Source organism: Saccopteryx leptura, chromosome 2 (assembly GCF_036850995.1).
Source record: "Saccopteryx leptura isolate mSacLep1 chromosome 2, mSacLep1_pri_phased_curated, whole genome shotgun sequence".
NCBI lineage: Eukaryota > Metazoa > Chordata > Mammalia > Chiroptera > Emballonuridae > Saccopteryx > Saccopteryx leptura.
This window is the reverse complement of record NC_089504.1, coordinates 380331658-380346410: the sequence shown is the minus strand read 5'-3', so window position 1 is coordinate 380346410 and position 14753 is coordinate 380331658. Positions and strand designations below refer to the sequence as shown.

General features: G+C 52.3%; 1 protein-coding gene across 1 annotated transcript in view; it reads left to right on the top strand.

Annotated features, from left to right (window-relative positions):
* Positions 1–14753, top strand: part of GRIK4 (glutamate ionotropic receptor kainate type subunit 4) — a 375204-nt gene that overhangs the window by 264440 nt on the left and 96011 nt on the right. Inside the window, exons 8-10 of the mRNA XM_066365318.1 lie at positions 598–759; positions 9541–9693; positions 10633–10737. Coding sequence (XP_066221415.1) covers positions 598–759; positions 9541–9693; positions 10633–10737 — 420 coding nt within the window. The remainder of the gene's footprint in view (positions 1–597; positions 760–9540; positions 9694–10632; positions 10738–14753) is intronic.

Genomic DNA, 14753 nt, shown 5'->3' with positions numbered 1-14753 from the left:
CCTGGCTCCAGCCCCAGAGCCTCGGATTCCATTGGCATTAGGCAGGATACAGGAGTCATCACTTTTTTTAAAGGTATGCGGGTGAGTCTGATGGCGGGTATTCTGTGGACCACACTTAGAGAAGCGACGCTTCTATCAGTGTACACTGTGGGCAGCTAGCTGAAAGAGCCATGCTTTCTCCCCTCTGTGACCTTGTATTTACGGTGACTTCTGTCTGGAATAACCTTTGCCCACTCACATTTTTTCCCCCCAGAAAAGTGCCTCTGCATCCTTTGAGTCAGCTCAGTGGTCATACTTCCTGTGGACGTAGTTCCGCCTCCACCAGGCACATTAGTGTTTTCTTTCTCTCATCATCTCTTGAATCTTACACATACCTTTCTTGGAGATCATTCTGCTTATTTCTTTTTCTCCCTCCCTTCTCCCGACACTGCGTGCTCTCAGAACAACTCTTTGCCTCTGCACCCCGAGTGCCTCGCAGGATACCTGCCGATGTGTTCACTGGACTAGAGTGAGACACCAGGTGTGCGCCAGCACAGTCTGGTCCCCAGGGCTTCCCCTCCTGACTCTGTTCCGTGTCTGACTGCTGGGTCTTTCCAGGAGTTCTCGCTCCAGCGAATGGACAGCCTTCTGGACGATCGTGTCAACATCCTGGGATTTTCCATTTTCAATCAATCACATGCTTTCTTCCAAGAGTTTGCCCAGAGCCTCAACCAGTCCTGGCAGGAGAACTGTGACCACGTGCCCTTCCCTGGGCCTGCGGTGAGTACCCATCAGAGCCCCTCCCCTGGTGTCCCTTCGCCTCCACACATACCCCTCTGTGGGCCAGCCACCGGGACATCTAGCAAATCCTCCAGGCATCTAACCTGCTCCTGGCTCAGCTCAAAAAGAGGTGTGTAGGAGCCTGGGATGCAGTGACAAGGGAAGAGTGTCTGCACTACTGTGAGCTGTAGACAGCACGCTGGGTGGAGGAGACCGCAGGGAGAGGGGTGTGCGGAGGCACTGAGTGGCCGATTACTGATGTCTATAAGCCTCCTGTGGCCAGGCTGCTGCTACTACTGTTACTGAGAACTGCCCATGTTTAGAATCCCAGAATATGACTATTGGAAAGACCTTTAGCTGATCTATATTTCAGATAGGGGAATGGAAGCCCAGGCTGGGAGTGAGAGCTGTGGGGAACAGGATTGCCCGATTTTGTCTCAAGGGCAATCGCCAAGCCTTGAGGGTAAAACTAGAGCCTGAGACTTTTGACTCCTGGTCCAGTGCTCTCTCCATCACTCTGGTCCACTGCCGCAGGAGTTCATCTGGGGAAGCTTCCTCTGCGGCCTCACCCATGTTCTTCCTCCTCGCATTCCTTTCCTGCTGTGTGTGTGATGGAGCGAAGGTTTCCCTGCCTTCTGCCATCGGGTTTGATGTCCTTACTTCACGGAGCAGGTCTAGTATGTTTCCTTGTGTCCACTGGTGAAAAGACAGGTTCTCAAGACATGGGAATTGCGTGGTTTTCTAAGGTCCTGTCCTAGCTGTGTCCCAGGTAAGCCTCCAAACCCCCCCCAAGGCAACTTATGTGATGCTCATAACAACTTTCTGAGGTAACTACGGACTATCAGTATCTCCACTGAGGCCAGAAAGGTTAAGTAAGCAGCCCAAGGTCACGCAGCTAATGAGCAGAGGAACTAGGGTCAGACCCTAGGTCAGATGGGTTTACAGGTTATCATTTTAACCCCGAGGCTATTTTGCCTTTCTCTGAGACTGTCATGCCTTTGTCACACTGTACTGTGAATTGGCCCACAAAGTGAAAGTCGTCAGTGAATATTTATCAAATGGATGATGAGTGAGGGAGGCAGGTGGAATGCTGAGTTCAAGGTGTAAAGAAATGGAAAAGGATCAGGTTTAGGAGATGGCAATGGAATTGGGTACCTTTCTGGAGGGGGGCAGTCTCCTCCTTCCCAATCCAGTCTCACACCACTTAAGACCCCTCAGCGTCTTCTGCTCCCTAAGAGTGTTTGGAGGCATTTGGGGAAAGGCAAGTTCTCTTGGGGGACCCCCTAAGTGCCAGGGTGGAGAACAAGGGTACAAGTTGGCGGTGTCCTACCCGCTCCCGGCTACTCCGGAGGGCCAGGCAGGCCTGAGACCTAGAACTGGTCACAGAGTTTGATTCTCCGTCCATTGTCTTCCTCTTGGCCAAGGCCCTTTGGTTCTCTCGCTGGTAAAGTGGGAGCTGGGTTCTTTCCAGCTCAGGAGACAAGGGGGCTCTCTGTTTGCTTTTAGCTCAGTGCAGAACGGAAGAATATGGCAGCCCTCCCCTGAGATGACCCCACCTTGACCTCTTTTTCCTCCTCCTGGCATCCTAGTAACAGATCACAGTGGTCACGCACTCCCTTTTGACAAGTGAGGAAACTGAGGCACCGAAGAGCTAGATGGCGTACGAGGTTCCCTAGGGGTTGGTGCTCCAAGACAGCCTGCACTGGAGCCTGCATCTGCCTCTCAGTGGTGGAGAACCGCCCCGCCCTGGGCTCTGGGGCCTCTGAGAAGGGAAGGGAGGCCTCTGTAGGGACTCTTCACATCCAAGAAGTTGGAAAGGAAGCTGCCCGCTCTAACAGCAACAAATCTCTCTCAAGCCGTCTCCCCTTAGCAACTGTCTCTTAAAAAGCAGTGCCTCCTCCTGTCCCTCCCGGGGCTGCCATTCCCAGCACCCACAGGCCCGCTCTTTCCTTTGCTGGGGAAGAAATAACCAGTTCCAGGAAAGCACAGCCCGATTTCATTTCCCCACCAGCTTTGTAAACAGGCTGCTGCGAGCAGCTCCCGTCTTGGAAGGGACCTGCTTTCCTTCCCCCTCTTCCCTCTCCTCCACTGCCCTCGTCTCCCCCTCTCTCTCCTCCCTCTCCCTCTCCATCTCAGTGCCAACCTCTCTTCTTTCTCCCGTCTCTGTCCCTCCTGCTCTCCTCTCCGTCTCCTCTGTCCCCTGGCCCCCTTCTTTTCTCTTCCTGTTCCTTTCTTTCTCCTACACTGTGTGGTCCCTCCTCGCTCTTGGCACTTCCTCCTCTCCTGTTTCTTTTCCTCCTGACTTGTGTGTGCGCCTCCCTGTCTTCCTCACCTTCACAGCCGGGCTGACGGCGCTCCGGGCGGAGCTTGCTGGAGGGGCTCTCCGTCCTAAGGGCTCCGAGAGGCTGAGCTGAGGAGTAACAGGGAAGTCAGTTCAGTGCTGCCCACCCAGGCTGAAGCCCACCCCCGGAAGGTGCCTGAGATGGTGCAGGGAAGGAGCGTCACAAATGGACACACATCTCCGCTAGTCTCACGCGCATCCCTGTTAATCGTGCCGCAGGGAACAAAAAGTGGGAAGTCCTTTAGATTACAGGTGGTGAGACTGAGTGATTAGAAGTTACGCTAAAACAGATGTTTGTCAGTGTTTATTTCACTAACTAAAACCCAGACTGTAAGAACTATTCCATGAGGTCGTAATGATTCCTGTCCTGGCGGGGTACTGGGGCTGGAGTTTAAGTTACAGAGGCTCGGAGACAAATGGGCGTCCAAGAAGTCCCCTGGGACCAGTGACCAGGGAGTTGAGGGTGTATGTTTAGAAGGTATTTTTATTTTTATTTCAGGGGAAGGGGAAGAAACTCAGCCACAAGTCCCTGAGTCAGATTGACTCATCGACATTCATACGGAGTCTTTCATTCGCCTAAACAATTTACAAACAACTCCGAAGAACATAGCAATGAAGAACCAAATGAAAATATAAAAACAAGAGAATTGAGGGTTCCTTGCCAAGCAACATTTTGGTGCCAAGAAAGAGGAGAGAATTTTAAATGAGGATTGAGGCTTTTGGGGATTGACTATTTACGAGAAGCAGAGACAAGACCAAGAGGCAGGCGTGCACAGATGGGGAATGGGGGCCACATATAGACGGGGGGGGGGGGGGTCACAGGGAAGGGAAGGGGACGAGAGCCCGGAGGGAGGCGGCGGAGGGTGGGCCCAGGAACGGAGTCGTATTTGGGGCGCGGCGGAGGGTGGGCCCAGGAACGGAGTCGTATTTGGGGCGCTGGTTTGTACCAGAACCTCTTCTCCCCAACTGAAAGTCCCAAGTGCTTTCCAGAGCTAAGTTGGTAAATAATATCAGAGGGAGAAAGCAATTAGGAGAGCAAAAATACTTCTGGATAGAGATCTAAAGAGAGATGGAAAAGTTGGTGAGTGAGAGATTACAAATTTGCACACCATCGGAGGTAGAACTGGGTGAGGGAGGAGACTGGCGACTTCTCGGAGATGGGCTTGAGGGGCGAGGAGTGGGAGGCGAGGTCTCAGGGAACCAGGTGAGGAGCCAGCTGAGAGTCTGAGCAGGTTGCCGGGACCCTGGGAAAGGGGCTGTCTGGTTATGTGCGGAGGACCTTGGGAAGACTGGACATTCGGGCCTTGGGAGTTTTCAGTTCAGATCAGACCAGGCTGAACTGCAGAGAGGACCTGAGATGCCTACAGCATCCTGGACACATGTCACCTGGGTCACCATGTCACCTCCCTGGAGGCAGAACACAGATGGAGGGGAGACAGGGACCTTGAGACCTCGCGGATGTTCCTCCCGTCTGCTCCCGGCCCCCACAGCCCTTGCTGGAGTTGTATTTCCTAGGAGCACTCAAAGGACCCTGAGGGCCCCGAGGTTTGAGATGGCAAGGGACATGGGTCACGGGCACACGCTGCCCTCCCGGCATCTGGGTCGTTTGCTGATAAGAGACATCGACCATGAAAGCCTCGTCTAAACGGAGTGGGCATAGTAGCAACCACATGCAGGGAAGGACTTAGGACCTGGGGTGTGTGTGTGTGTGTGTGTGTGTGTGTGTGTGTGTGTGTGTGTGTGTGTGTATGTGTGTGTGTGTGTGTGTGAGAGAGAGAGAGAGAGAGAGAGAGAGAGAAATGGCAGGTTGGGCTGTCTTGGTAAGTGTGCAGTGATGAGGGTCCCTCTCAGACTGGCATGCAGCCCTGTGAGAAGAAGGGGCCTTTAAAGAGGGAGTGAGGCCCAAGCCTCGTTGGGGGCCTGGGTCAACAATACCCCTAAGGAAACAGGGGGTCCCCAGGGCCTCAGGACTAGTTAGGGTGCTCCCAGCTTTCAGCAACAGAAATCCCAAATTCAACTGCCTCACACAAAAATAAAAGAAGAAGAAGAAAGGAAATGTGTGGTTTTCTATCGCAACGAGTCGAGAGGTAGGGCAGGTTCCAGCGATGTCACTGGGACCTAGGTTCCTTGCATCTCCGCTGTGTCACCCTGGTGCCAACTTCATCCCCAGGCTGGAACCAAGATGACTGCTCCTGGTCCAGGCATCATGTCCAGACACAGGGCTGCACCTGTCTTAGAGACAGGAAGCTCTTCTGAGAAGCCATCCCTCCCTCCAGGCCTCAGTTCATGTCTCATTAGTCAGAACTGGGCCCCACGCCGAGTCCTGAATCACGTGTTATTAGGGGGATGGGATGACTCCTGGACCACTCAGGTTTACTTGGGTGCTGGGGCTGGAGCCGCCCCTGGAGCACATGGCTGCTTGGGGGAAGGGGAGGACTTCCCCTTTCCAAATGGAAAGGGACTCATATTAGGAAGGAAGAGGGAAGAATGGGTGCTGAGGACCCTCCCGCCGCCCTCTCTGTCCTGCCCTTTGAAGGTTGACACAAGGGTAGTCAGGTCAAGAGGTAAATTGGGTGATGAGCAAACCCATGACAACAGAGAAGCCCCTAGTCACCAGCTTCCCCGGTGCTCGGCTCCGGTCCATGCGTCTCATGCTCTATCTGCTGCTGAGCAGCTGACCGCATCTAGAAGGATTGTCCGTGTCGTCCCGGGGGGCTAGGCACAGGGATCAATGTGCTGGAGCATGGCACGCCCCGGCCTCTGGAGCTGCCTTGCTGGGGACTGAGGTGGAAAGAGCGCCACAGGAAGGTCGGAAACCAGACCGAGGACAGCGGCGGTCCTGGCTCTGCCCCTGTCTTGCTTGGTGACACTGGGCAAGAGGAGAACTCTTTGAACCTCGGCTTCATCATTTGTAAAATGAGAGGATGGTTGGACTGTTTGAATTCTAGGGTCCCTTTCAGTTCTTACGCTTGGTGATTTTGAGGGTTTCAGAATGGAGAGATTAACTGAGAAATAGGGGGGAAGGTAGGAAAGAAGTGAGTTTCAAGTGTCACATCAGTAGCCGAACTGAAGGATCTAGAAGCCAGTGTCAGTAAGGGGTGACTCACTCTCCCTCGGGAGGGGATCTGTCTAGGCTGGAAAGGAAGAGTCTGTAGCGTTCCCAGTTTCCATGTGTCCTCTGGCAAAGAGAGATGAGAAGCCCGTTAATGAAGGAGTCACATGTGCTCAGGGGAAAATGAATTATGTGCGAAGGACAAGGACAGTTGTAAACTGGCCAAGAAGCGTCAGGTACCACTCAGTTGAGCTTGAATCAAATGAAGGGGCTCAGCTGCAAAGGGGAAGGGCAGTGGGATGGAGAAGACAGGATGGAGGGTGACAGGTGGGAGGGACTCAGAGGAGCCGTGCGGGTCAGCACAGCTTAGCAGGACTGCAGAGGGTCCCAGCGGTCCCAAGTGCCATGCGGTGCCCTTACCGCCTGGGTCTGCAGGTCACACGAGGCTTCAGGACCAGGCTTTGGGGTGTTGGAGCTGGGGGAGGGCAGAAGAGCCCATGCAGGCAGACGGGATGCAGCGGCTCACACCTGGCTGTAAGGCTTTGGCAGAGGAAGGGTCCCTGTCAGATCACAGTGACTGAATAATGTGGGGAGGAAGAAAAAAAAAAGGAGCAAGAGAAGAAGAGAAGGAGGCTAAGAGGGAGAAAGAAAGAACACGCCGGCCAGGCAGTTTTGCAATACCCCTGAACTTGGATTGGGGTACCGAACGTTATTTGCCTGAGTTTCCCTATAATTGCCTTTTAAGAAGATTCTCCAGTCAGCCTGCCCAGTTCCTATTACAGATCTCCTTGCTCAACATAGAGCAAAACTGTGAGTGAAGTAAGTCATTCTTCGGAGCCTGTTTCCCTCCCTGTAGTCTCTGTTCTTACTACTCCCCAGTCCCTTCGGTGGGGCAACACCTGCTTCCCGAGCCCCTGCTGACACTCGTCTGCCCCTGGGGGTGCCCAGTCACCTCCCTCAGGAATGAGGACTCTGACGCTCACAGTGACGGGCACTGTCACACACCTGTGAGGCAGGGAGCAGCCCTCTTTAGACGAGAAACCTGCCCACCCCAAGCTTCTGCAGCTGGCCTCGCTCACTCAAGCGCAGCGGGGGGCTGGATCCAACGCCGGGCTCAGTCCTCCTGGTCTCAAGCCTTTTTTTCCCTGCACCTCACTGTGTCAGTCTGTGGACACTCTGGAAAGCTTGAAAAAAATCCAAGAGGTCCCAAAATGGCCTCCCTGCCTCCAACCTTGGAGGGTCCAGCATCTGAGGGCCCGGCCAGGTAGGAGGAAGGTTGGAAGAAGTCACATGGAGAGCGCTTTCAACTATTTCTTATGTTGGAAGAGGAGGCTTAGAAGGGGCAGTACTGCATTGCCCATGACGGAATGTCACAGTTCAGTGAAGGAACCGGCTTGGTAATGGACTTCCTTGGTGTGTGACTTCCTGTGTCCGACATCACTGCTCCTGAAGGCCTCTCCTACCTTCCTAGGCCTCCCCTGAGGGCCCCTAGAGTTGTTCACACTCAGTACACTTCTGTTGTCAGGGACCATATGTACACAGCCCAGTGTCACCACCTCCATGGGTGGCACATTCTCCAAGCACAAGAGTCTTCTGTTTTTCTGCTTCAACCAGAAGCAGAAAAGGCAGACAGGACGCAGTGGCTCACGCCTGGCCCCTCAGCCTTCCCCTCCCCAAGGGGTGCTAACATCCACTTAACTTGATGTAGCGGTCAGGCTGAGCCCTGTGGGCAGATTTCACCCCAAATGTAATTGGATTCAGTAAGTGTGTGTCAGAGGCTGCCACCTGCCAGGACGGGTGCTGCAGGCTGTGCAGGGTGGGAGATGAAGGCCCTGTGTGTCCCTGCCCCTCGAGTTTGCAATGTAACGGGGAGGTGAAAATATGGACAAAACTGAACTGGCCTCTTCCCTGGTCGTCAGGCCCTCCAGCAGTGACCTGCCTGGTTCCTGGCTTCCTGCTTCTTCCTCTCCCATCCCCCCTCCAAGGGTGCTCTGCACTCTCCACCTCTGTCTTTGCTCAGATGGTTCCATCTCTGGAATGCCTTTCCCACTTCCCTAGCTGCTCCCTACTCCCACATTCAATCATTTCTCTACCAGAATCCTGTCGTGTTCAGTTCCAACGCTGCACCCTCCAATAAACCTTTTCTTGATCACCCAACCAGATAAGCTAGCTTCCTCTTTGGAACCCCCACAGACCTTTGTGGGTCCACCTGAGTTTCATGTTACCCTTCTTGTGTCCTGTCTCCCTGTCCTCTCTCCCCTATTCCACTGTAATCTACCATGGGAATAAGGTCTTGCTTGTCTTTTAGCTTTGATCATACCATGACCTTCATCCATACCCGTCATATGAATAGTACAGAGTGGACTGTAATAGTCCGTACAGCGAGGACAAACAGCCAAGTCTTGTAGAATGGGCATCTGTGAGGGCGGTGGCTGGGTTCTGTCCCTTCCTGAGTCTCTTGGGAGTTCCTGAAAGCAATGACAGTTGGTACTTACCTGAAGCAGAGAGAAAAGGATATCCTTGAAATCATTTTGGGCCCAAAAGTTTTGCTTGTTGGTCTGATCCAGAGAACCCTTTGCCACCATTGTCTGCCCTGGGCTAGCACCTGGACTATTAGGGGATATGAAGTTAGTCTAGAGCAGGGGTCTGGAACCTACGGCTTGCGAGCCAGATGTGGCTCTTTTGATGGCTGCATCTGGCTTGCAGACAAATCTTTAATAATAAAAAAAATAATAACATTAAAAATATAAAACATTCTGATGTATTACAATCCATTCATTTCCTACCGTTCATGTTCATGGTTGCGGGTGGCTGGAGCCAATCACAGCTGTCCTCTGGGACAACACCCAATTTTTATTGGATAATGCTTAACGTGCACAGATCGTTGTATGGCTCTCATGGAATTACATTTTAAAATATGTGGTGATGCCTGACCTGTGGTGGCGCAGTGGATAAAGCATCGACCTGGAAATGCTGAGGTCGCTGGTTCGAAACCCTGGCCTTGCCTGGTCAAGGCACATATGGGAGTTGATGCTTCCAGCTCCTCCCCCCTTCTCTCTCTCTGTCTCTCTCTCTCCCTCTCTCTCTCCTCTCTAAAAATGAATAAATAAAATAAAAATAAAAATAAAAAATAAAAAAAACCCAAAATATGTGGCGTTCATGGCTTTCTCAGCCAAAAAGGTTCCCGACCCCTGGTCTAGAGACTAACTAGGAGGTGGGCCAAAAGCAACAAAGACACACCCTTATTTCTTCTGTATTTTGTTTCTCTCTTTTCATCCTTCTTTCCCTTCTCTTCCTTCACACCTCTCTCTGCTCCTCCTCCCTTGTCCCCCCTGCCCGGCCTCCTCTCTGGGATGCTGTCTGCTGTCCGGCTCTCTGCCGCTCCCAGCTGTCCTCAGCCCTGCTGTTTGATGCCCTCTATGCCGTGGTGACCGCGGTGCAGGAGCTGAACCGGAGCCAAGAGATAGGCGTGAAGCCCCTGTCCTGCGGCTCAGCCCAGATCTGGCAGCATGGCACCAGCCTCATGAACTACCTGCGCATGGTGAGGGCTGGCTGGGGCGCTGTGGGCCCTGTCCGGCTGGGCGCTGTGGGGGAATGGCTTCACAGTCACTCACTTCCAGGCCTCCTCCTTTTATCCCAGCCACAGACAAAATACCATCTGTGGCAGCCCCCTCCAGTGTGTCATGGGTCCCGTTTGTTCCTCAATCCCTAAAATCATCAGGAATCTTTGGCAAGTTTGTTTACATGACAGTGGCCCTTGAAAATTTAGACTGTTGGAGGCTTCCTAGATTCCAGGCTTGGGACCTGACCCCTTGGCTCACAGGTGGTCCCAGCAAAGCTCCACCCACAACGGGATGGGTGCTGCTGCTGCTGCTGCTATGGACCAGTGTTATTCAACTACCGGTCGAGGTGAAAACCGCTGCTATATTCAGTGATCCCTCAGGCTCAGCACTCTAACTTGGTGCTGGATTTCCTGTGTTCTCAGCCGTGTGTCCTCCAGTGGGAGGGATAGGGCTCTCTAGCCCACGAAGAAGACATCACCTGTCAGAGAAGCCTGGAGGAAAGTGGCTTGGATTTTGCATTTAAGTCAGGTCATTCTGACTTCTTGCAATCCAGGAGTGGGTGAGCAGCTGCCCAAACAGGATAAATGCTATTAACAGCGAGGGCCTGGCGGTGGGGCTCGGGGGAATCTGAGCTCGAGCTAGCGTCTTGGCTTATGCAGCAGCTGTGAGGTCATTAGGTGTGGGGCATCCTTCCCCTCCTCCAGCCCCGGCTAATTCTGAATTGGTTTCAGAGATGTCACATTTGTCATTTCAAGAGCCTGTGGCTGGAGGTGGACGGAAGGATGGAGCTTGATGGTGCCCCCTTCCTTGGGCATGCTATGTAGGCATCCTTATGTAGCGCATGTGTGGAATGCTTGCCCGGGCCAGGTGGAACACAGGGACCTATCTGGTGCTGTAACTCACTCTCTCCTGGACAGGTAGAATTGGAAGGTCTCACCGGCCACATTGAATTCAACAGCAAAGGCCAGAGGTCCAACTATGCCTTGAAGATCTTACAGTTCACGAGGAATGGCTTTCGACAGGTAAGCCTGGCTGCGATGCCAAGTGGCAGACCTCCTCTTCATTCCTCTCTGTGTCTCCAGTCCTTTTCTCCCTGGCTCTGAGGATGGCCTCCTGCTCCCAGTTATCCCCCAGGACAACAGGCTGCGACTGTGTACGGCTCCTGGCCTGCACTGGCTTCCCCCTTCCTGCCACGAGGTTCAGCCCATGTGGGTCAAGGGGCTGCAGCCCCAGCAAAATACCAGAAGGAGGCAAACACGCTTTATTATGGGGAGAGGGGAGGCAAGGGGCTGCCATGAAAGAAGGAATTCCCAAGCCTTGGCCACTATTTTGGATTATTCTACTTCCTGAATCTTGTTGTAACCCTGGAATCATTGTTAGAATCCAGGTTAGACACAGATCAGATCCCCTGGGGGCTGAGGAATTTCTTTAGATTGGAATGGATGGCCAAGTCTCTCCTGTCAGCTCTTTCTGACCAACCCCCACCATGCCAGTGATGCCCCTCCCCCATCTGCTGCCATCGTCTCCGGTCAACTTAGCGGTGTTTTGCCCTTTGTAGCTTCTTTCCACCCCCTACTTTTCTCCTTATTCTCCTTCCATTCGCGTTCTTCTCCTTTTCTTCAATTCTGTCACATCAGAAGAAACAGGGATTCGGACAGCCGCTCCATGGCCTCTCTGAACATTTTCCAACCTCCTATCACCCTGATAATCACCTCTCTGTCTTTAGCCCCGCCCTTCTTCAGCCTCAGGAAAGTCTGAGAAATAGCAAGTGGTGCGCTAATTACGGCAGGGAGCAGCCGTATGAAGAGCTTCTTAGCTGTCAGAGTAGCTGAGCAAAGGGACATGCCACCGCTTTCTAGGACATTATTATGACTCATCTTCTTCACCATCATCTTATTACTTGTCATCATCGTCATTGTCATCAATGTCATTGCCGTTTCCACGTATCCCATGAAGTGTATCGTATGTATTTTCTCATGTGACTCTGCGAAGCTGGTGCTTTTTATTAACCCCTATTTTATAAGTGGGGAAACTGAGGAGATGGACTGACTTGGCCTGGAACAAATTAGTCATGACAGCTGGTTTTGAACTCAAATTCCTCTAACTGTGCAGCCCAGGTTCTTAGCCGTTCTGATAAATCAGGCATCAACATGGCCTTGGTAGTTTAGTAAGAAATGCAGATTTTTTAGACTCTGCCTGCCAAGAGTTTGCCTGGGTAGCCCTAGGCTAGGGCTCCCGGTGTTTCTGGTGGTGCCCTGGGATAGCGCTGTAGGGGCCCGCACACCTGTCGCCTGCCGCTCTGTGCCCGTATCTGGGAGGTTCACAAACCCCCACTGAATTCCTTCTGGGAAGACACTGACTACGCTGCCCCATGAGGCCAGGTCACCCTTCTCGGATCACAGAATGGAAAGGGAAAGGGCCCCAGACAGAGAGAAAAGAGCCTCAGGTCCTGGTGACAGCCGTGTGAACAGCTCACAGCCTGGGCCAGAGCGATGTGATCTTGAAGCAATGACAACTGCCACTGTTCTTCGTAACTTCCTGGATGAGGCCAGGGTTCCGTAGGTGGCTGACACTACGGGCCGAGTCTCGCGAAGTGGTCATTTCATTCACCTCACTGCCATTTGCTGAGCCTGCACGGTGTGTCAGAGCTGAGACAGGCACTGTCCCCACATGGGAAGAGAGCTCACAGTCTGGGGGCAGAGGGGAGACTGACACAAAAAATTAAGTGAAGCTTGGGGTTATTAAACTCAAATCGTGCCCTTGGGCTCATACTTTCCTGAACAAATGAAGCAGTCAGACTGTGGGGAAATTATCAGGCAGACTTCTCCCTGAGCTCCAATACGCTGGGAGGTTGGGAAGTCAAGAACACTCTCATTATTTCAGGAAGTATCGGGTGAGTGCCTTGCCTCCTGTGTGCCAGGTTCGATTCTGGGCACAGGTTAAACAGATGGGCAAAGTGTCTGTGGTTGTGGACATGATTCTAGAGATAGACAGTAGGCAAACAAATATATGATGTCAGTAGTGATTAGCGTTGCAGGAAAAGAAATAAAACAGGATATGGAAGTGAGCCTGTGGAGATAGCTGTGTGGAAAAGCAATAGTTAGGACAACATAACACTCACGCCAAACCCCAGACCCACTCCGTGGAAAGCCCAATCGAAGGCTTTGAGAAACTGCTGTTGGCTTGGACCCCTGCTTTCCGAGTGTTCCCTGAGAAGAGCCCACTTCTGGGACCCCTTCCATCAGGCAACACTTGCGGTGGTCGAGTTGGCTGGTGGCCCTGATCCTACCTCCACCTGAATGACAGCTGATTAAACTCAAAGCACCTCTTCAACGTAACTGCTCCTCCAGAAGCTGCCACTCAGGCTGGCTTTTCTCAGCTTCCTGGCCACAGGATTAAGGAGCACCATCACCGGCAGCACGCAGTGTTGGGGTAGGGTGGGGCTGCTCAAACCGAGGTGTGCACAAGAAGGACCAGTGGTGCTTGTTCAAATGCACATTTCCAGGCCCCACATCTCTGACTTAGTAAAACTGGGTGCATTCCAAGAATCTGCATATTCTTAACCACCACCCAGATAGATGATTATAATGCTGGTGGTCCACAGATTACGCTTTGACAGATATGCCCTGGAGAAGAATGTCGGTCAACTGCAGCCTCTCTGCATAGAACTCCTCCTTGACCTCTCTGCATCTCACCCCCATCATTCTGAGCTGACGTTGAATGGAATCTGCTGCATAATTGACCATTAAAGGGGTCTGTGCTTTTGACCTTCAGCTGCACGAAGGGGCACACACTCCTGACTGGATTTATGAAGTGGATTACGATAATCCTTTTTATCACCCACCTTTCTTCAACAAACCTGGTGACTGTCCTACTGCTTTCCTGGCTGGCTCGGGTTCTGTAAGTACCAATGACAACTTTGCAAGATGTCTGTGGACACAGATGTAGCTTCACAGTACTGCTCCTCAGCTTCCGTCCCAGTCACCGGCCCAGTCTTCACCTCCTGACACCTGTCCTTCCCCTGCTGATTGAGGAGTGATAATGAATGGTGCTGCTCATCCAGCATGGGAGGAATGTCAATATCTCTGCTCTGATATGGTCCCAATTCCATCCAGGGTGACGCTGGCAGGGGAAGGGAGAGTTAGCAGGAGCAGGGAAATGACATCTCTTGAGTACCTCTGTGTACCAGATATCACATGGTCACTTTGTACAGGTCATGACTGATCTGGAGAGCAGACCTCCAAGGTAGATAAACCCTCATTTCACAAATGAGGAAACGGAAGCCCAGGGAAGGAAGGAGCTTGGCCCAAGTAGACTGTTAGCAAGGACTGTGAGCAGAGCTGGAATCCATGCCCAGGTTTGTCCAACTGCAAAGCCCATGCTCATGTGTCTCCTACTCTTGGCTTTCTTCACTTTCTGGGGTCCCTAAGTCTCCTCTATCCTCATTAAAACATTACACTCAGTTCTCCTGCTTTGCTCTTATCTGCTGCAAACCAGGAGGGCCCCTGACTCCCAAGGACCTGCTGGGCTGGGCTTTCTCTAGTGATGGTGTCTTCTCATTTGGATTTTTTTTTTCTTCCTTCTTCCTGTCTGGACGACTGACTATGAAGAGCTAGTTTTGATTATTAGAAAGCACCATGCAGGCCTCAGTGGGTTGTACTTGGTAAAATGCCTGAACTGAATATCATGGTCCCTACTGGTGACTGATTAAGGGATTATTACAATTTCAAAAGTGGTCTTTCAGAATTCAGGGGTTATTTTATACCATTTAAAAAATTACTACTTTGATTCTGTTTGGAGAGGGTTTGTCCATCTTGGGACTCTGTGGCACTTCCGCTGAAGACTATTTGGGGAAAGATGTTCTCTATTGTGTCCTGGACGTGACATTTCTGAACCTGGGTCATCTCCTTATCGCCTAGTTAGGGTGTAGAAGCCAACACATTGCCGCCAGGTTCTCTAGCTCCATCCCCCAGCTGTGGCCTGTGTGAGACCCCTCTCCTTCATCTCATACTCTCTCCCTTCCCAGTCCTGAGAAGAC